This window comes from Haliotis asinina, chromosome 11 (assembly GCF_037392515.1).
Source record: "Haliotis asinina isolate JCU_RB_2024 chromosome 11, JCU_Hal_asi_v2, whole genome shotgun sequence".
Lineage (NCBI taxonomy): Eukaryota > Metazoa > Mollusca > Gastropoda > Lepetellida > Haliotidae > Haliotis > Haliotis asinina.
Genome location: NC_090290.1, coordinates 15,918,949 through 15,940,484, shown reverse-complemented (window position 1 = coordinate 15,940,484; position 21,536 = coordinate 15,918,949). Strand labels below are relative to the sequence as shown.

Genomic DNA, 21,536 nt, shown 5'->3' with positions numbered 1-21,536 from the left:
CGTGACTATTATAGTAAACTCCGGACAGTGACTATGACTATAGCAGTATACGTATATATAGCCATCGCCTACCATTAGCTAATGCTGTTGTAGAGTTTGTGCACCACGACGAATCGTACGCCAGCCAATTCAGTTACTTGAGTAATTTACACAAGATATTATCGACCTGTTGGGTGTTAAGTGATTCTGACTCGGTTTTTGTACTCCCAGATTTGTAATTAATTGAGTAAATGTGATTTTTATTGAGTAAAATACGCAAATACGCCCCTTATCTGGCTGGAGCTCTGGACTCGGTGTGCTGGTAATTACATGCCTGACTCTGAGGGTGTGGATCGAACCCATGGTGGGACTCAACCCAAAAGAAGTACTTGAATCAGCAGTTTAATAAGAAAGTGTGATCCCAAATATGACGTACGTTAAAAATTACTGGTTCCTTTGAGTTTGTTATAACAGTGGGTATCTGCAGATGTCATGTCATCCATCAGATCCCCACTGTATATCTTGATCCTCATCCCCCGTCAATGTGTTTGTGGACTGACGTCAGTAGAGGTAACATACCAGAACATTTACAGTGATGTATGGTCTGTATTCTTCAATACATCATGTAGATGGATGACCTGGATGAAACAGGAAACAAAAACACATCTGTGTAAATCTCCTGTAATGAATGGACTTAACAACTTTGACGTAGAGACTGAACAAGAGTCTTCACCTCCAGTACCAAGAAGTACTAGCAATATGATTGATTCAGGACCTCCTATCTGTATCTGTAACAAATTAAAATAACCCGTGAAGGTCCCGGGGTAGAACAGGCCTTCAGCAACCCATGCTTGCCATAAAAGGCGACTGTGCTTGTTGCAAGAGGCGACTAACGGGATCGGGTGGTTAGGCTCGCTGTCTTGGTTGACACAAGTCATCGGTTCCCAGATTGATGCTCATGTTGTTGGTCACTGGATTGTCTGGTCCAGACTCGATTATTCACAGACCGCCTCCATGTAGCTGGAATATTGCTGAGTGCGGCGTAAAGCTAAACTCACTCACTCACTCACTCACAAATTAAAATAGTTCATCTGACAAGCAACATTAAACTTGGATCCTAGGAGTTGTAAGATTATGAAAGGAAGGAAGCCATATCTTGATATTTCAGGTAACAGATGAAAGATGAGTCAAATTCTTTTCCCATTAGACTTAGCTGATGATGATTATGCTGGGTAAAGTTCAGACAAGGGCAGTTATGTCTGAACATATTTTCAGAAAAGTTCAGACCAGTTAAGACAAGATGAAATATTTCCAGACACAACCTCTGTGCCAGGTATTTATAGGTTTGAGCAGTAAGGAAGGATTACAATATTTGCATAAACAGCTACTTTATTACACTGAGGGTGACATTTCTGGGAAGGTTCAACAACTTGATAACAGTCATAGAACCTAAATCAAAATGAAAAAAAGAAGTTGCTCATCCACATATTGTTCTCCTTCCAGTTTTAGCTACAACCACAATTTCTTAGATTTGATGGCTCATTTATTTGACAGGATCAGTAACTGTGCTTTCACAATTATTTAATAATATCTTTACTGTTTTCCTGTTGTTGATAGCCAACTTTGAAGAACAGGGACTCCCTGGCCTGCACCACAATGGCGGCGATGGCGCCTCTGCCTCCTCCACTGGGACCACCAGTCCTGATCGATTAACTGTGTTTTGGCAATTATCTAATGACTCTTTACTGTTGTCCTGCAGTTGATAGCCGACTTTGAAGAACAGGGACGCCCTGGCCTGCACCACAATGGCGGCGATGGCGCCTCTGCCTCCTCCACTGGGACCGCCAGTCCTGATATCTTCCAGACAGGGGACCTTTCCAATGCTATACACAGACCGTTTCCTATCTCACTACAGAATGGCAAGACAGATGTGATCGTAACACCCAGGGACTTGTCTCTAGGTAGGTTGGAAGCATGGCTTCCAGTGAGTACATCCTGCAATTGGTGAAGATCCAGGTTAGTCTTCACCAACCCATGCTTGTCATAAGAGGTGACTAATGGGATCAGGTGGTCAGACTCGCTGACTTGGTTGATGGATGTCATTGTATCTCAGTTGTGTAGATATATGCTCATGCTGTTGATCACTGAATTGTCTGGTCCAGACTCGATTATTTACAGACCACTGCCATATAGCTGGGATATTGATGAATGCATTGTTAAACAAGAAACCAACAAAGAATAAACAGTGTCATCTAGAAAGTGGTCAGATGTAGCACATGCTAAGTTTGGAATTACACTTTCTCAGTAAAGGACAGATCTGTTACATCATGAGGGTGCGACTTGGGAACAGAGTCCCTTCTAGGAAGTCAAGCAATCTGACCCACCCAGCCACCATAGCTGCCACAAAGATGGAAGCCTGGCAACCAGTAGTCTATATCACATTGTGCGTTGGCAGTTAGAAGACTGATTCAGAAAGTGCAGGTTCAAACACAGTTGGGTCTCTATCATCATAATAGGGAAAGATACATAATACTAAAATCTGTAATGTATGGAGAAAGTGGAATCCCAAATATGATGTATGTTTTCAATTAGTTCGTTGTCCTGTCCTGCCTCATTGTAGTCTTAATATTATCATTTGGAGATGAAATGGTTCAAGCACAGTTGTCATAGACACCTTGACCATTGATAGTGTTTTCAACCTTTTGTCCTATAAAATGGTAAAAATGTTGTCCGGTTTACTTTTCAAATTTTATCTTCGACGTAAGTGTATCTTCCACTTTCAAAACACTGTTGTTTGGATAAGCGCATTCAAGTATTACTTGTAATCTCAAAAGCTGACCTTCACCTTGATCCTGACCTTCTAAGTAGGCCTGTCATCAAGATTGTCTTGATATGGAGAAACAGGTCCAGTGATATCATTGCAGTGTTGACATTTTTGGATCAGATGATTTCAAAATGAGTAATCTTACCTTGTTTATCTAATTGGATGCTCACGTTATCAACCCCTGAGCTGTCTGATCTAGATTAATTCCTTTACATGTTCCTTTTTGGATGGTCTGGTTACCTAGTGGTTAAAGCGTTTGCTTGTCACACCAAAGATCTGGGTTTGATTGCCCCATGGGTACAATGTGTGAAGCCCATTTCTGGTGTCCCTTATGTATATATATACTGAACAGCAAAAGAAACGCAAGTTTTGAAAAAATGAAATCTCATGAAAGTAAGCGTTCATATGTAGGTTTTCTGTTTAAAAACTTGGTAAAAAGTAGAATTGCGTTTCTTTTGCTGTTCATATATATATAAGCCATGATATTGCTGGAATATTGCTAAAAGCAGCATTAAACTCTTCCAGTCACTCATACTGTTGTAGTTCACCTTACTCAACTGAACATTGCAATTTGGCCGTTACCCCAACCAAATAACATTTAATTTACAGCAACCATTTGGCTGTTATGACAGCATTCCAAAAAGGCAATCATCTGTGTGCAGCAAATATGCAGCCATGTTGATTTTAATTTAGTTTCGGTTGCATATGCGTGAAGGCAAATGAAGCATGATTTTTAAAAACACAGCAGCCAGGTAGTGGCTAATGATGGCTGATAACATTCCACAGTCTCTGTCATCTCACATTATTAATATTTTTTTGTGGTTTCTATGAACATTGGAATAACTCCCAACACATGCCAGCTGCTTATTTCAGTATACATTTGATATAACTGATAATGTCAGCATTGATGGCAGACAGTTCTTGTTTCTACATCATTGACATATACTGAACAGCAAAAGAAACGCAAGTTTTGAAAAAATGAAATATAAAATTAAGCATTTATGTTATGCCTTCTGTTTACAAACTTGACAAAAAAAACCAGTTGCGTTTCTTTTGCTGTTCAGTATAGGAACAGTAAAATGTTATCAAGAGCGGGTAGCTTTGTGGTTAAAGAATTTTCTCGTCACAACTTGCAAACCCAGATTTTATTTCTCTCATGGGTACAATATGTAAAGGTCATTTCTCTCCATTTCTGGAATATTGTTAAAAGTGGCATAAAATTAAACTCACTCAGTGATAAGGGTATGATATCTTCAAAGATACTTAGGAACTAATCTTTGGCATTAGGGGTTGGCTTAGAAACTTAAGTTACACTAATGTTCAGTCTCCGAATATATATCATTTGGGAAGTAACATTTCAGTTGAAAAGGAGCCCCAGTGAGTTTTGAGATTCAGAACCTGGAGAAATCTAGACGCCTCATTCCAAGCGTTGACATTGGGCTGATTCTGGGATTCTATCACAATTCTCTCTCGGCTAAGTTTCTGGATTTGTCACCACTATATCTGTGCTCATGGGTTTGGGATAAATGTCTGATTCCAGTATTTATGTTCGTTATAATAAGGTATTTAAATAGTTCACATATCAGTGCACATCGGCACATTGTATTATCAATCTCAACTCCCTTGGGAGTATACAGACAGCCAGATTCTCCAATCCTTCTTTCCGACAATTCTGGTTAAAAGTTTTACGTGCACATGAAGATATTTTGGGCAGGTATGTTTTGGTCAGGGCAGGCAAGTTTAACCTCTAACCAGCTCCATCATGTGGCTGAATTTTTTTGGGAGTTTCATACCATGGGTAAACCCAAAGAAATATTCGTTGGCAGTTCACATGAACTCAGTCCAAGGAGTTATCTTCTTAATTTTTAAATGAAGCTCCCCCTTGAAATCAGATTTTCAGTTTAACATTAATTTTTAAGGTTGCATTCTGTGCAAAAATGTCAAACAGATCTTCTTCCTTTAGATTGCTTCTGTTCTCAGTTAAAGATGAGCTATCCTTTCAAGCAGAAGCAATTGTTTTAACAATGACAGGGAATTAGGAAAGCTTTGATTCCAATCTGGGACTTTTCATGACATTTGCTGCAGCGTTAAAGCCAAATGTGAACCTCCAGATTGCTCTGGATAAATCCATGCCTTTATCCACAGCCTGCTCATGTGCTCACTTCCACTGATGACATGGGGCTGAGGATTCTGAGGACTCTTGCAGCCATTCTCAGACCATCTAATTCAGCCTAAATGAACACTTCACATGAAACTCTCTTTAACATGCAAGACCATCCTTGAATTAATGACAGATCATAAAGACGGAGAAAGAGAAACAAGGCAATCTTGTTATCTTGTGAAGATAATGGAATCTCGGTGGCGATCCAGTTGATTGAGTTTCATCACTAGACTGGGACATCGTGTGGGATTGCTTGATTCATTCTCATTTCCTGAACAGTTGAACTCTGGGTAAACCTTGCCCAAGGGGGTGGTCCTTGTGTTCCTGATTGTTAGGACTTTTTGGGGGGTAGGGTGAGGTAGAGGGCACTGAGCAGAGGTGGGGGGCCTTGAGTAAGTGGATTATCTCACGAAGGCAGCTACTAAATTGCACTCAAAGGCACAGTTTCACACATCTTTGACAAATTTGGGGCCATGTTATATATGGACATGTGCACTCATTTTAGCTTCATACTGATGCAATAAAAGATTTGTAATCCCTTGCAACTTGCCTTAAATTGATATTTGAAACTTTTAGGCAAAGAGCTTCCAAACAGGGAACATTGAATGGATTGTAAACCATTGCTTTGTACAACAAAAACTGTTGCATGCAGTGTTTTTGGTGTTTACCAAACTGGTTTCAATCGCAAGTTGTAAAACTGGTCTGACTTAACGTTACAGAACAGAAGTTTGTTAGACTTGGGCTTCAAATTTGTGGCAAAGGTCACACTCTGTGGTCAGGAAAGTAGCATCTGATGAAGGGTCAAACTAAATCAGGATGCATTTGTTTTTAGATATGTTTCAACTGTGGGTGGATTGATCCATCAGTGATAACAAGGTTGAGAAAGTGTGTTAAATCCATGTTCTGTGTACAAGTTACAATTTGTATGAAGTATCACTTGTTAAATCTACAAATGATCAAAATAATGGTTTTGTTTATGACTAATATTTTGTAATTCATTTTTGAGATGCTGCTGTTTCCCAGTTTAGCTTTGAAAATGGTAATGATAAAACCAAACTTGTAGTGAATTCATATCAGAACAGGGCAGTGGGGTAACCTAGTGGTTTAAGTGTTTGCCCATCACGTTGAACACCCAGGTTCAATTCTCCATGTGGGTACAACGTGTGAAACCCATTTCTGGTGTCCTCTGCATGATGCTGGAATCTTGCTTAAGTGGCACAATAGTCTGCTCACTCATTCGTATGAGAATTGCAGTGTAGGTTAGGTAGAAAACTGATTAAATATTCCAGTTGTGCCCTGTAATACCCTTTAATGCCCTGGCAGATGGCTAATGGCTGCTCTTGCATTGTTTATCAAGGGAATTAATTTGCATGACTCTTGTTAATTGTAGTGGTTGTTACAAATGTGTTATTTCATGTTAGAGGTTATTGCCTTGTCTTCAACATGTGGTTTTCTGGTCTGGATGTATGGGATGACCCTGTACTTGTTACAGCTAAAGTGAAACTCGTGGTCACAATGGATGATTATATTGCTCATGCTGTCAATAGACATCCTGCCTCGCCAACACTTAGTCAGTTTACACCCAGCAATAAATACCCTATGAGGTGAATACATTATGTTTTCTGATTATGTACAATAAATGTGAATAGTTGTTTATGAATATTTATGTTTACTATCACACAGTTGAATTAAAAACATGCCATGTAATTGTATACATTAAGCTGAAACATTTAAGTGATGTTTCCTATAAAGCCAAATATGCAATACAATGTGAAAAAAGATGCTCTAGCTCAAACAATAAAGTAGGTCTATGTGAAAGTTAAGAATAATTATAAACATTCTATTCTAATGACCATATTCTATTCTAATTATCATGAATAATGAACTGAATTCAATAAGGGTACAGTTTGATTCATTAAATACGTAAGTGAATGAACGGAGCTGGAACACAGGCAACTCTTTTTTTATGTCAATAAGTGCAAGTCTTACGTAACAAGTCAGTCTTCATTCATTTGATTGCTTCCATGCAGGAAAAATAGCTCCTCCTGCAAATAGCTTTATAGTGTGGGATCTTGACAATATCTTTATAGTGAGTGTCATGGGCCATAGCTGTATAGTGAGGGTCTTCAACCACAGTCTCAACCATAGTTTTATAATGAGTGTCTTGGACTGTAGCTTTTCAGCAATTGTCTTGGGCTGTTTCTATTAAGTGAGGGTCTACAGCCAGTGCTTTGTAGTAAGGGTCTTTTGCATTGGTTTTATAGTGAGGGTCTCATGATGCAGCTTTATAGTGAGGGCACTTTGCCTTAATCCATGTGGAGAACAATATTCAGTGTTAATTGAACTACTCTAACTGACAGTTTCTTGGACTTGCATTGATCTTCTGGTCTGTCTTTGTTTGTGAGTTGGAGCCGGCTATAGTAGCTGAGTGAGTGTTAATTGTACACCCTGTCAACAGCTTTGATGGCACTGATGTATGTCTTTGAGGCCATATTCGCTGATGCCAGGAACGAACTCCAGATGTATAACAAGTACTGCGTAGATTGTTTTGGATTCTAGTACAGTGTCTAAGTACTTAATTGTCTGTATCCCGACCTTGGAGAATATATAATAAAGTGGACTGATCATCAAATCAAGAATGATTTCACAAGTGATTGTCGGAGCTGAAATTAGTCATCGTGATAGACTTAATAATTGATGTTATCTTTTATATGAATTTGGTTGTTTTTTTAATGATAATTGAATTTCTGGGACTCTGTGATAGTGTAGGTACTGAGAAAGTTTGGTGTATCATGATCTGACGACTGTATTTTGGATATCATTGTCAAATTCAGTTATGTCCAAATTTGAAAGTGATGACTCCATAGATTTGTGTTAATTCTGTGACCCAGTGAATTTTGTTTTAGGATATATTGAGCAGTATAGCTAATGAAGTTTTTGAATAATCAACACTTGACCAAGCTACCAAGTGGTCAGCAGCTCTGTGTATTGTGGTTGTGATCTCCAAACATGATGTGAAAAGAAAAGTGGCTGCAGCAGGTCGCAGTCATTCATCTCAGTTCATCAGATTGCTCAAAGGCAAACCTTTGTGTGCACAACAGTATCATTGCTAAATAGTTCATCAAGTACTGAGAGTATGTTCCACAAAGACTAAAATCAATTGGTGGCATGTCACACCATGTTGTACATGAGGAAGGAGATTCATGGCTGGAGTAACAGGAAATTACTTACCTGGTCAAATCTTTCATCAGGGAGAACCTTGCATACGCCAAACTTTCCCTGTGGAAAATTAAGCCTTTTAAAGAGGAAGCTTTGGTAAGGAGGACAGTTTGGCCTGTACATAGGTATATGTGTTAGGGTTTGGAAATACTCTGCCAGAAAAGATTATATCTCATCAAGTGTCCATCTGGTTTGTGAAGAGCTAGGTTAAGAAGCATAAATTGAGAAGAAAACTATGTCAAGAGGGGAAATGTCACTGGGATGAAGTGTAATGGAGGTTAATCAGTCTCTGGTTATTGATCAGCAGATTTATATGCGGTGACCACTGAATATTTTGTTTCTTTTGTTTGTATGTGCCAGCTGTCAGACTGTGTTTGTATATTTGGTAGCATGTATACTAGAAAATGGTCTGGTTGTAGTACATTTATTCTTAAATGCAGGTTATAATCGGTCTGTACTGACACCTGTGAGTGGCTTTTGGAGTCACTGTATGACCATCTGTGGTCACATGCTGAGATCACCATGGGTTAAACAAGTTCTATGGATTTATACTTCTTTGTTGTGAACTGAACAGGTGTCTGGCTGACTATGTGCTCGTGATTAGGTACCTAACTCTCTGTCAACCAAATCATAAGTGTGAGGGTTTGAATCCCCAGTCGGACTCAACCCAGCAAAAGCACTAGAATCTGTAATGTAATCCCTGCATGTGTTTCACTTCAATATTACATGAAATGCAGCATAATGTGTAGATGCTTGATAGTGGTGCTAGCATCAACACTGAAACATCCTGTTTGTTGAATATAGAAGATAGGTATTTATTAAACTGTCCTTCTTGTTCAACCCATGTGGATCACAGCAGGTGATCAAACTGATCAGGTGGTCAGACACAGTGACACAGTTCATGGCATGTCATTGAACCCTTGTGGTGTCTTTTGTTCAGAGACCTGTGAAAATTTGGGGTTGAATAGGTCTCCAGCAACCCATGCCTGCCATAAAAGGTGACTATGCTTGTCATAAGAGGCGACTAATGGAATCGGATGGTCAGGCTTCCCGACACATCATCAGTTCCCTATTGCACTGATTGCTGATCATGCTGTTGATCACTGGATTGTCTGGTCCAGACTCGATTATTTACAGACCGCCGCCATATAGCTGGAATATTGCTGAGTGAGGCAGAAAACTAAACTCACTCATTGCTCAAAATATCAGTCACTGGATGGTCTGGTCCAAACATTCTTTAGATGTTGACATCCACATTTGAAGTGTTGATGAGTGGATTGTTCAGTACAAATACACCAAATATTATTTTTCAACTTGGTTTGCTGCGGGTTGTGGCCATCTCCTGCATTGATTATTCTGTTGTCTGTTACAGGTACATCCTTGATAGTACGGCGGGGCAGTGAACCAGCACTCAACCTACTGACCGATGATGGCCCTCTTGAAAACGGAGACTCAAATATCGTCCCTGGCCGAGGGAGGAAGGAATCTCACCAGGTAAGGCAGAGTTGTCTCCCCTGATTGTGTCAACTCTGTTGGCTGTGTTTAAATTGTCAAGAGTTAATTTGTTACATATTTACCACTACATAATTATGCTTATTGTAAAAAGGTAATGTTAGTATCATTATTTGTTATTTGCCCAAATTACCTTTTTTATCTGTGTCACAATGGTTTGCTGTGTAGGAAGTATCTGTTAACTTCTATGAAATGTTATTTCATTACCCAGTGCAGCAAACCCATGCAATATTATCATATTTGTTACAATAAAAAAAGATCAAAGTGTACATTATCAATCAAAATATGCCTATTTTTCCATCAATGCATTAAATTAAGCTATCAAATAGCAAACATACCATGTGCAATAAATTTCATCCACATTTTATTCATTATTTTCTAAAGTCCAGTTTCTAAGTTCAGAATTTATTTTCAAAATCAATTAACGTTACATTCAAACCCGAGGTGAAAAAGTTAGTGGGATGTAATAGTTGTGTCCCTTTGCAGAAACTTTCCTTGTTGACTTTAAGAGCATATGATTTCAAAGAACTGAAGATTAACATTAAATTACAAGGGATTATGAAACCTGTTACTTCTTATTTCTCTCATAAACCGAGTAAAAATGACTGGTGTTTATTAACATGAAAATTCTAATTTTCCCCCAAAATTATGAGGTTGGTGAGCTGTCTAAAGCGCCAGGCTAGTAATCCAGCGAAGTTGAGGTGTCGAGGTCGAACCTGCCTATGGCTTTTTCAACTTTTTCCATGTTGTCACAACTCCTAGTATACAGTACACTTCCCTGTGCTCTTAAAAGAAACCACAAATCTGTATGACCAGATGGTGGCCACGTTAACACCTGCATACACCTGGCAGCATCGTGCAGTAAACTTGGAAGAAGTATTGTGACTGTGTGTCCCAGTCCACCCAGCTGTGAATGAGTACCTAATTAGGATGAGAGAGCCACAATAAACTCAGCATTCCTTGTGTACACACCCCAGGGAGTTGAGATCTATAATACAATGTGACGTTGAGATTGACATCAAATGATCGAGGGAAACAAATATCAACACTAGTTGCATGGATATGTACACTACATAAGTATCCTATTAAAAATAATTAAAAATAAAAAACAAAATTACTAATTTTTTGCAAAGTTTTTAGCAAAAATATTAACTGGGCTAAATTAGGGTTCGCATCTGTGCCAGTATGATGAAACGTGTGCCTGTGGATTTCTGTTAAACTAAAAATAAAGTGAAAAATAATAAATGAAAATCTCGTATTTTCAACAGTATTGTTTATGTACTTGCCAAAGGTGATGATGGTAGTCTGCATTGGCCTGATGCTTGAGTAACTTTGTGAATGTAGTTTTGTGAAATAATTGTTTCTAATGACAATAATAGCAACAACAATAGTAATAAACCTAAAAGCTGCTTTAAAGCTCACTTCAGATAAATGGATTCATACATTTAGTGCTGCATCTCCCAAAAACTGATGAAAGACAGTTGTGTATGTTGTTTGAAATTTAACTTTAACAACATGGTGTAGCCTTGCTCCAAGTCTGTATTGGATACTATGTCCATGGATATAATTCTATACTTGAAGGCAGCACGTCCAGATAAGCAGACAGTACAAGGACAAGATCTGTTAGAGGGGCAATGTGTTAATCATATTTATATTTTTTAGAAATTGTCATTGAATGTATTAATTATTATGTAAGAGACTTGTGCAATCTATTATTGGTCTTAAAGACATTGATGACGTTCTGAACACATTTACAGGAGAGTGATGAACCAAGATCTGAGTCCGAGTCGGATGACGAACGGGTCATTCCTCGGCCAAAGGATCCCAAAGAAAAGAGTCCACTGTCAAGGTTCCAACGTGACTCCAAGCGTCAGTCTCTCAGCAACAACCCTGACATGTACAGATGGTTGGAGGCCCACGACAACCAACAGGACAGCCTCAAACAGGTGGGATGAATTTTAGGTTGTGATGGTTGTGTGCCTCATGTGGGGCACATCATGAAAGGTGACGAACAGGATCGGGTGATCAGGCTCTTTGGTTTGATTGACACATGTCATCGTATCACAATTGCGTAGGTAGATGCTCATGCTGTTGACCCCTAAAATGTCCAGACACGATTATAAACAGACCATTGCCAAATGCCTGGAATATTACTAAGTGTGTCATATATAAACAAACAATCAGGTTGGAGCATATTCAAGATGAAAGTAAAAACATATTGCCTTATGCAGCATGAGCAATATTTACAGATGATGATTACAGACATACAGGATTGTTTGGGAAAAATCCTAAGATATAATGTTATGATTGGCAGCATATCTAACATGACAGTGCTGCAAAATGATCATTCATGTTTCTGGAAACTTTATATATAAATACTGATACTTGCTTACTGGATTGTGTTGCAGCAGCCGGTGGTTGTGGAGAGGAAAGGTCCCATAGGAGGCAGTGGTACTGAAGCAGACGTCAAACCTCCACACAAAGACAGGTGAGTGACACCTGAAGCTGGATGTGGGAACCAGACATGTCACAACACTGAGTCTGAGTCAGATGACGAACGGGTCATTCCTGAAGAGAAAAGTGACATGAATATCCTTTCTTGCTGTTCCTGGGGTGGTGGGGTAGCCTAGTAGTTGAAGTGTTCACTCATCACATTGAAGATCCAGGTTCGAATCACCAAATGGGTACAATGTGTGAAGCCCCTTTCTGGTTTGCCCCTCCGTGATATTGCTTGAATATGCTGAAAAGCGGCGTAAAACTAAACTCACTCACTCTGCTGTTCAACTGAAATAGCGATTAAAGTGGTGCCAGAATCTCCTTTTTTTTTCAGTTTGCATATTTAAATGGGCTTGAAAAACGATATATGTGGCACCAAGAACCTCCCTTCTTGTGTTATGGTTGAAATAATTACACAAATGGTACCTAGAATGTAATGACATGCATGAAGCATCAAGATGTCTATATGCATTCCCTTGTATCAAGAACCAGAGAAGCAATGATTCTAGCAATATATTTTCTTTGAAGATAACATGGCAGCAACAATAAGCTGTACTTCAGGACTTTAGACATATGAGGCAGCTGGGTGGCCTAGTGGTAAAAGCGTTCGCTCATCAGACTAAAGACTCAGGTTTGATTCTGCACAATGTGTAAAACCCATTTCTGGTGTCCCCTGCAGTGATATTGCTGGAATATTGCTTAGAGCGGTGTAAAACTAAACTCTCCTGCTTATTCTTTAGTTTCTTTGAAGGCAAGATTAACACAGCAATGGCTATTATTGAGGATTCTGTGACTAATGACTTAATTGTTTCAGTGATGGTGCTATTATTATTGTGCTGAAGAATGACGGAGGACCTCTCGGAATACATGTCATCCCTGACATTGATGATGATGGAAAGTAGGACATCTTTTTGTAGCTTTCATCTAAAATGATGTGGTATTATTGAATTATGTTGTTGAAAGATACAATTAACAACTGTCCTTGACAATAAACTTTTCAGTTTACATATTTAACTCTAGATGATGATTATTTTTACTTATTTTTGTTTTTATTTTATTCTTAGATAGAATCTAGCCTTTTCTTGGAAACTTGTATGACAGAGCAGCAATGAAAAGCAGTAAAAGACAAGTTGTCTCCCTTGCAGTCAGTCACTTCTTTCTCTCACTGGTAAAGATTGTGATGTGACTCATATGGATGAAACTAGGAATTTGTTGTTGATGTTGTTGCTCATGGTGTTGATGTTAAGGTGCTGATGCTGTTGTTGATGTTGTCAATGTTGTTGCAGAGAGCTCGGGCTGGTGCTGCAGGGTATTGAGAAGGGAGGTCGTATCGAGAGAGATGGGAGACTACGGGTGAATGACAGAATTATCGAGATCAACGGCAAAAACTTGGATGGGGTCACTTTCGATGAGTAAGCAAAAAAGCAAAATGTATCTGAAGAAAAATAAAATAAAGATTGAGATACTAATCTTATTTTCTACTTCTCGTAAGAACTACTGAAATATACATCATCAGACCTGAATGAATTGATCATTGTATGTCATAAACTACAATAGTATTGTGGGAATGCTGCTTACTATCTTAGTGACTGAAACTAAATTGTTCATTTTGTCCTTTGTTCATTTTGTCCTTTGTTCATTTTGTCATGCAGTGTTTCAGAAATAAATTTTTTCAGTCGCTTCTGTAGCATTAACTTAAAGGCACAATATCACTATTTTTCAACAGTTCTTTTGCCTATATTCAGTTTAAGTAAACTTAGTCTCAGTATTATTCATCTACTGAATCTAACAAACCCTTGTAGGAGATTGCATTAGGTAACCTTTGAGATTGACCAATCAGAACACAGCTTATGAAGTCCCGAAGTTTTCTGAAACTGGCCTATATTATATATTGGGGGCATATGCACTCACTTTAGCTTCCTGTTGATGAAAGAAAAGACTTATTATCCTTTACGATTGGCCAGAATTGGATCATTCAAATTTAGAGGTGAACATCTTCCAAACAGAAAACACATGTCATATAAGGAATGTAAACAATTGCCCTACACATAGGAAACTTCACACAGTGTTTGTAGCACTCCAAGGGATACAACTCTTGATTTTGCTTGAGATCATTTTCGGGCCGGTAGAGAGCAATGTTGCATTAATTCATTCAAACTATTTTATATTCTTTTACAGTCTAAAAATGTATTTTGGCTGGAATAAATTATATAGTAGCTTCCCTGAGTGCTGATAGTATTGTCGAGGGAAATGCATTATTTATTTCTAGAGAAGTTTGGTGTGATATAGTGCCTTTAAGTTATAGGTGACCAGTCAGAAATAATAACCAGTAAATATGAAATAATGAACATCTTCAAAAATTCTTTTCAGTGCTCAAAAAATATTTCGTGAAGCTATGAGAACATCAGAAGTAAGACTGAAGGTTGTGAAACACCGAGCTCCACCCCCACTGCCAAAACAGCCCCCACCCCTTATGCCAAAACCCAAAGGTCATGCACCAGTTAAACCTTCACCTTTGACCCTTCCCCCACCCAAGGGAGATAACTCCCTTCCATCAAGTCCAGAAAAGACAAGTTCTCCCTTGGAGGTGGGAAAGCCTTTGATAAATAATAACAATGTGAATGAGAAAAATGTGAACCTCAGTATAATGAACAATAATCAAGGCAGTAAGATTCCGGGATCCCCTCTTCCGCCACGTGACAAACTGCCAATTCAACCCGGTCCTCCACTGAAGGTGGCATCACCCACGAAGAAAACCCCACCAGCTGTGCCTCAACGCCATCCATCCACGACTTTGTCAACACCAAAGGAACAAGCAATCAACACTCTCACAAATACTCGCAAAATTGGAAGAAAAATCCAGATTCAGTTGCAGAAAGGTATGTCAAAAGCAATTTTGCTATTTGCTGATGTGTTTTAGTTATAAGTCTCTTCTGTTTGTATGTGCTGACAGTAGGGTAGCTGGGTGGTTGTCACTTGTCATGCTGAAGAGCTGGGTTCAGTATTCCATGTGGACACAATCTGTGAAGACTCCCTGTGAAGACTGTGATGTCTCCCACCATGATATTACTGGAATGTTTCATAAGTGGCATAAAGCTAAACTCACACACTATCTCTCTACACCCAATTGCTGCAGCTGCTCACAGCCTAACATCCAAATTGGAAACATTAAACCACCTGTAGCTTCTTTTTAAGACAGTTAAGACATTTCACATGTTTTCTCATCACTGATATGTCAAACTGCGAACCTTGTCTCTGCCGTTCGGACATGTTGGCATTCAACTGATAAAGTTGCACCCCTTCACAATAATAGGTACTGTGACTGTATGTCCCAGTCCACCCAGCTGTGAATGGGTACCTCGTTAGGATGAGAAAGCCTCAATAAACTTGGTGCGCCAAGTGGCAGCAAGAGTTGTATACTCCCTAGGGAGTTGAGATTGAAATACGATGTGATGTTGAGACTGACATCCAGTGACTAAGGAAAAAAATCAGTGCCTTGAGCATGCACTCGTGCTTGGATATGTGTGCTATATAAATATCCTATATCTAGACCCAACTAGTTGTAACAGTCACGGATTGTGTGAGTATTCACTTGATCAGATCAAACTGAATGAGTGAGTGAGTTTAGTTTTATGCCGCACTCAACAATATTCCAGCTATATGGCGGCAGTCTGTAAAGAATCAAGTCTGGACCAGACAATCCAGTGACCAACAACATGAGCATCGATCTGCACAACTGGGAACCGATGACATGTGTCAACCAAGTCAGCGAGTCTGACCTCCCGATCCCGTTAGTCGCCTCTTACTCGAACTGAATGAGTTGCATGTGGGTTTATGTAGTGGTTTAGTGGTTTGAATATTACCAAAGACCTGAGTTTGATTCATGACATGGGTTTAATGCATGGCCATGGCTTGAGGATGTCCAAAATGTGAAATATACACTGTTTATTTCCTGTTCACTTCCATGTTGTATTTGTGCGGCAGGTGCTTTGGGGCTTGGGTTCAGCATCACATCTCGAGACAACCCTACTGGGGAGAGTCCCATCTACATCAAGAACATCCTCGTCAAGGGCGCTGCAGTACAGGATGGCAGACTTAAACCAGGGGACAGGTTGTTGGAGGTGGGTTTCCTTGACAGGTAGCCTAGTGGTTAAAGCTTTCGCTTGTCACCCAAGGCTCAGGTTCGATTCCCCCCATGGATACAGTGTGTGAAGCTCATTTCTGGTGTCCCTGCCATGATATTGCTGGAATAGTGTTAAAAGCAGTGTAAAACATAACTCACTCACTCCCTCGTTTAGTAGTAACAAAGAGTTTAGCGAGTAAACAGAGTTACCTCCCTTATCTCATCAGAAAATTAGATATGTATTAACAACTTTTTGTGAAGTATTCCCACTTGTAAGTATTCTCCCCATTATGCACCTATTTATTGGAAGGATTATATTTGAAAACTCTCATAATTACATCTAACCCAACTCTAGGGACTGTTTTCAGTCATCCACAAATGCTACTGTTCCAGGTGAACGGAGTGGAGATGACAGGCAAATCTCAGAGTGAGGCTGTGAGTCAGCTACGTAGTATCCCAGAAGGCCATGTGTGTAATCTGGTCGTGTCCAGACAGGAAGTTGTGGATGAGTTGTTTCGCATGCCTCGGGAGCTGGTAGGTTATATAATGATTTTATTTCCCAGGTTATTAAAAAAGTTTGATTTTAACAAAATATGTGGTTTTAGTGTGTTCGTGGTTTTACTTTGGTTGCTGAAGATGGTTTGTACTGAAATATATTAATCACTTTTTTGTTCTGACTTGAAACTAACATGAGTTTTTCAGAGCAGTTTACACTCAGAAATATTTTAAACCGTCCGAGTGAAAGGCAATAACACCAATGCTTTTGAAGTCCAATCACAGTGTTTGTTTGGAAGGTTTTCACATTTTCATTATGATGCTTGAATTATTTATTTGCCATTCAGAGATTATTTTCTTGCAGTATTAATGAGTGCATGTGGTCCCATGAGAATTCATCATATCCTGATTAGTCAAACCATTAAAACTTACAATCATTAAAAATTCAGTGATCGATTTTGCTTTAGGAAAAGATCAATTTGGGGGATTATGTTGTTATAATAGGGAATTGGTGTCATATCTGACCAACTGTCACCTCTGATGACATTGTCATTCATGCCATCACCCACTGATTTGACTTGACATGGCTGCTTAGCTGTCATGACATTTAGACATATTTACTCATGCTATCAACCTCTGGTTTGATTCGACATGATTGGTTGTAATATTGCCGGTATTGCTGTGTATTACCTGAAACTCTGTTAATGCATAAGTTTTAAGTGTATGGTTCTCTGTGTTTTCATTTACTGTAACAGATTATGTTCATGATTCAAATGATATAAAAAATCCGTGGAAACAAAAACTTAAGTTTGAAATACATATGTATTCAGTTCGCTGTTTTTCAAAATCTTTCAACCATCCTTTATTTGTAATGTACACCTGGAAGTGAGTGTGTTGTATATGACTGACAGCCATGATATGTCTCTCTTGATATTGAAATGAAGGTGTTGAAAGGACGAGTCCCTGCTACAGTACTGTAGAACTGTTTGTTGTGTGGCATCGCTGTTGTAACCATCCTGCTTTTTGTCAGAGCTGCCAAGCTGCCTTGCTCTGTATCCCATTCTTTTGTGTAGCCGAACTGTCATATTGTTCCACTTGCCATTTTTTCACATTTTTCTTATATTTCAGTTTTGCCTGTTTCTCTATCTTTTTGTAGATTATATTTTTTTCCTTGTACCATATTTTCGTAAAGCATATTTAACTCTTCCAGGCATCCTACCGCTTTTATGAAACTCTGATAAATCCATTATTTGGACTGGCATCACTCACTACACAGATACCATTTACTGATCAGTATATAGTATCTGTATGTTCAGAGTTTCATCAGAAGTCCTCTTCACTTTCAACTACCTGTAAACAGTTGTAGAGGAAATGATATCCTGCTGCCAGCTGTTCTTGCAAACTTGCAAGGCGTGAAAAAATCACATGCTTGTTTACAATAATATATTTCCTCAGTCCATTAGTAGAGCAGTGCTTTGTCTGCTTCCATCCTTGAATAGAATACCTAGATTTCATTTTTTTTTTTTAAATCAGTGCTATTTTATATTCACAGAAATTGTGTATTTCCTTTTCTGCGTTTTGAAAGTATTTGTGGCAAAGGGTTCATTTTGTGACCGTCTAGAAAGAGGAAGAACGTTTAAATGGTGCTTTCAGTCTTAACAGATGTTTTCAGATTTACAACAATCAAGTTTCTTCAACCATTTCAGAATACTTTCCATCAAAATTTATGTCTTTCATCATATCATGCTTTAACTAATGAAGGTATGCGATCACTTGGCAGCTTGACGACTGTGATGTTGTCTGACATAACAAATAACAAACACTGACATGAACGTGACATACATAGTACCCTATGGGATTTGTTGACCAAGGTCCTAGGAGTCTCTGTAGGAGGTGACCAATGATGATTAAGTCGTAGCAATGTAATCCAGCTTACTCAACCATCAAAATTCATGCTAGTCTGATGCTTTGAAATTACAAGTAGAAATCCAGTGACTATAATTATTGACTTGTAGTAATTTAGGACTGTTATTCTGAACCAGTTCTCAATGCTTGAATGTTGCTACAAAGTGGAACAAGACAGACATTGACAATATATAGGCATGACTAGTTACAAACTCGGTGTATTTGCAAAATCATACTGTTCTTTAAAAAAATGGCTTTTTCACTGGCCCTAACAGTCCAGAGTGTCTTGTAACAGATTACATCAAAGAGCAGTACTCAAACCGAATATATATCCAAAATGGATGTAAGCTAACCTTTTATACATATCTGACATAGATTTTGGCATCCCTTTCATCTATACATATTCATTTGGGGCGGTGGGGTAGCCTAGTGGCTAAAGCGTACGCTCGTCATGTCAACGACCTGGGTTCAATTCCCCACATGGGTACAATATAAGTTATCACATCATGTCTAGGGAAATATGGGGTTTTATCAGTCCCTCAGACGCTCGGGGAATACAACCTTCCAAGAGACTGATAAAACCCTGTATCTCCCTAGACATGATGATGCATTTATCTAGCTGAATGTTTTCACTAGATCAAAACAAAACAACAGGCAACACAACACGTTTCATTGCTGCCATGTTGACACCAGCTGATCGTTTGACCTCAATTCACCGCACGTTACTAAAGGCTTGTCGATGCACGCTTTTCTCACTTCACGGGGTGATATGACTTTCGTAGTGGGAGTACACGACTTTTATAATCGTGATGGATGTACATGGTCACAAGAACCAATCAAAACTCGACATTCTTACATGAGGCTAGATAATATGTCAAGCCCATTTTCTGGTGTCCCCAACCGTGATATTGCTGGAATAGTGCTAAAAGTGGCGTAAAACTAAACTCACTCACTATCTCACTCACATATTCATTTTTTTGTGAAACATTAGTTGGGTATTTTTTCAGATTTATATTATGTGCTTTCTACCTGCCTTAGACGAGCTTGTTAAAATAGTTGGAAAATTAATCCAGTGTATAATTACTTCCATATTAGCCCTTGAGTTTGTTTGCTTTATTTTGTTGTCACTAATATTTGATGTATTTGTTTTGATATTTTATTTATGCATGTGAAAACATTTAACACATTAAAATGATTATTATTGAAATTTAGCACTAATTCTTTAACTGGTTGATCTGTTTCTCAATGCTTTATATATTTTGCAGAAGACTACATTGTTTTTGTCCAAATGGCATGTTTTGAGTTTAAATGTGTTTTATTATGTGATTTTGCTTTTTCATTTTCTCTGATGCTAGTGTAGTACTAGTGATGAAGGCATCTTGACATATTGTCAGTATAAAGCACAATTTGAAATACTGTTTATTTATGACCGTATGTTACAATAGATGAGCTGAATTTTTAAGACAAAAAGACATCAAAACTTTCAACCTGTAGAAGGGGATCAGCTTATCTATGGGTATCACTTTATTTGATAACATGTCGTGAAATTGAAGCGTTTGAGGTTGGAACAAAAGACGTACCCCTCACAAACATCATAAGCATAAGTTGTATGCACTCATAAAGGGGTAAAATAAGCAAGCCAGTTTGTTGACATGTGATCATCCAGCTACAATAAATACAATATTTAGCAAAACAAAAGATATTATGCATTTTCAATGAACTACACTTCCTTTCGAGGCATTTTTGGACACAATATGATTGTGAATTCTGTGAATAATGTGGACCTGAAGTTATAACTGTCGGTAACTGACAGTCTTAGGTCTGAGTTGGCCGCCATTTTGGGGGTCGGCTTATGTATGAAATATACCATTTTGATACTGATTTTAAGAGTCAAGTTTAGGGGTTGACTTATTTATAAGATCGACTTATCTACGGTAACATACAGTATGGATGTTGTGTCAGTAATATTCCTGTAATGTTCCTGAATCAAGGATAATAATTTGCCTTACAAATTTCTAAGATTTTGTCCAAACATTTATTTCAACAGTATTTTGAGAAAAAGTATAGTCTCAATGGGTAAAAGGTGTCAAATGGACATTAAATTGGTCTATCCTTAATTATCTAATACTTTCGCCAAAATGGTACCATATTTTGCTTCAGTTGAAAGTGTGTTGATTAATTTTTGGGTTTGGTTTCTAGCTTATGATGCCTTCATCATTAGTGTTATGGTTTGTTTTTGAAAATGTGACAATTTTTGTCAAGCATCCTAAATCTCTGCATGATACTGTATTCAAAGTACTGAGTGCCCTTGGAGCTCTTTGAGAGACTTTACTTTGAGTAGGGTACTTATTTTTTGCTTGTCAAGTTGTGTTCTCTGCTGAGAGTTACTTCCCTTTGTGTGTGTTGTAGCTGCATGTACATTGTGGACTCCGCCCTTCCTTCACTTTCAGAGCGATGAAAAAACACAACCCCCTGTCTTGCAGCCCGGGGAAGTTTCGGGGGAGGAGGCCACCGTCAGTAACATCAAAAACAAGGAAGTGCTCAAATTCGAAATCCCACTCAACGACACTGGGTCGGCTGGGCTTGGCGTCAGCGTCAAAGGAAAGACGACAACTACAGCAGAAGGGACCAAAGATTTAGGGATTTTCATTAAGTCTGTGATGCATGGTGGTGCCGCGTCGAAGGTACTGGTGGAAAGGGGAATATTTTGTCTGTGTGATTAGTTGGTTATTTATGCTTTGTTGTACTGACAGCTGAATATAAATAATGATTTATTAGATGACTTTGAGGGAGAAGAGCTGTTGACCTTGACCTCTGTGTTA

The 21,536-nt window shown here is 38.7% G+C and overlaps 1 protein-coding gene across 7 annotated transcripts in view; it reads left to right on the top strand.

Annotated features, from left to right (window-relative positions):
- LOC137255259 (partitioning defective 3 homolog) overlaps positions 1-21,536 on the top strand; it is a 94,997-nt gene that overhangs the window by 46,194 nt on the left and 27,267 nt on the right. For 4 of the 7 annotated variants that reach the window (XM_067792707.1, XM_067792704.1, XM_067792706.1 and 1 more), the window contains exons 3-12: positions 1,739-1,940; positions 9,556-9,677; positions 11,453-11,641; positions 12,104-12,183; positions 13,006-13,089; positions 13,478-13,603; positions 14,562-15,070; positions 16,176-16,312; positions 16,708-16,848; positions 21,165-21,398. In XM_067792707.1, the coding sequence (XP_067648808.1) occupies positions 1,739-1,940; positions 9,556-9,677; positions 11,453-11,641; positions 12,104-12,183; positions 13,006-13,089; positions 13,478-13,603; positions 14,562-15,070; positions 16,176-16,312; positions 16,708-16,848; positions 21,165-21,398 (1,824 nt within the window). The remainder of the gene's footprint in view (positions 1-1,738; positions 1,941-9,555; positions 9,678-11,452; positions 11,642-12,103; positions 12,184-13,005; positions 13,090-13,477; positions 13,604-14,561; positions 15,071-16,175; positions 16,313-16,707; positions 16,849-21,164; positions 21,399-21,536) is intronic. The other 3 variants (XM_067792705.1, XM_067792702.1, XM_067792703.1) reach the window with 2 other exon arrangements.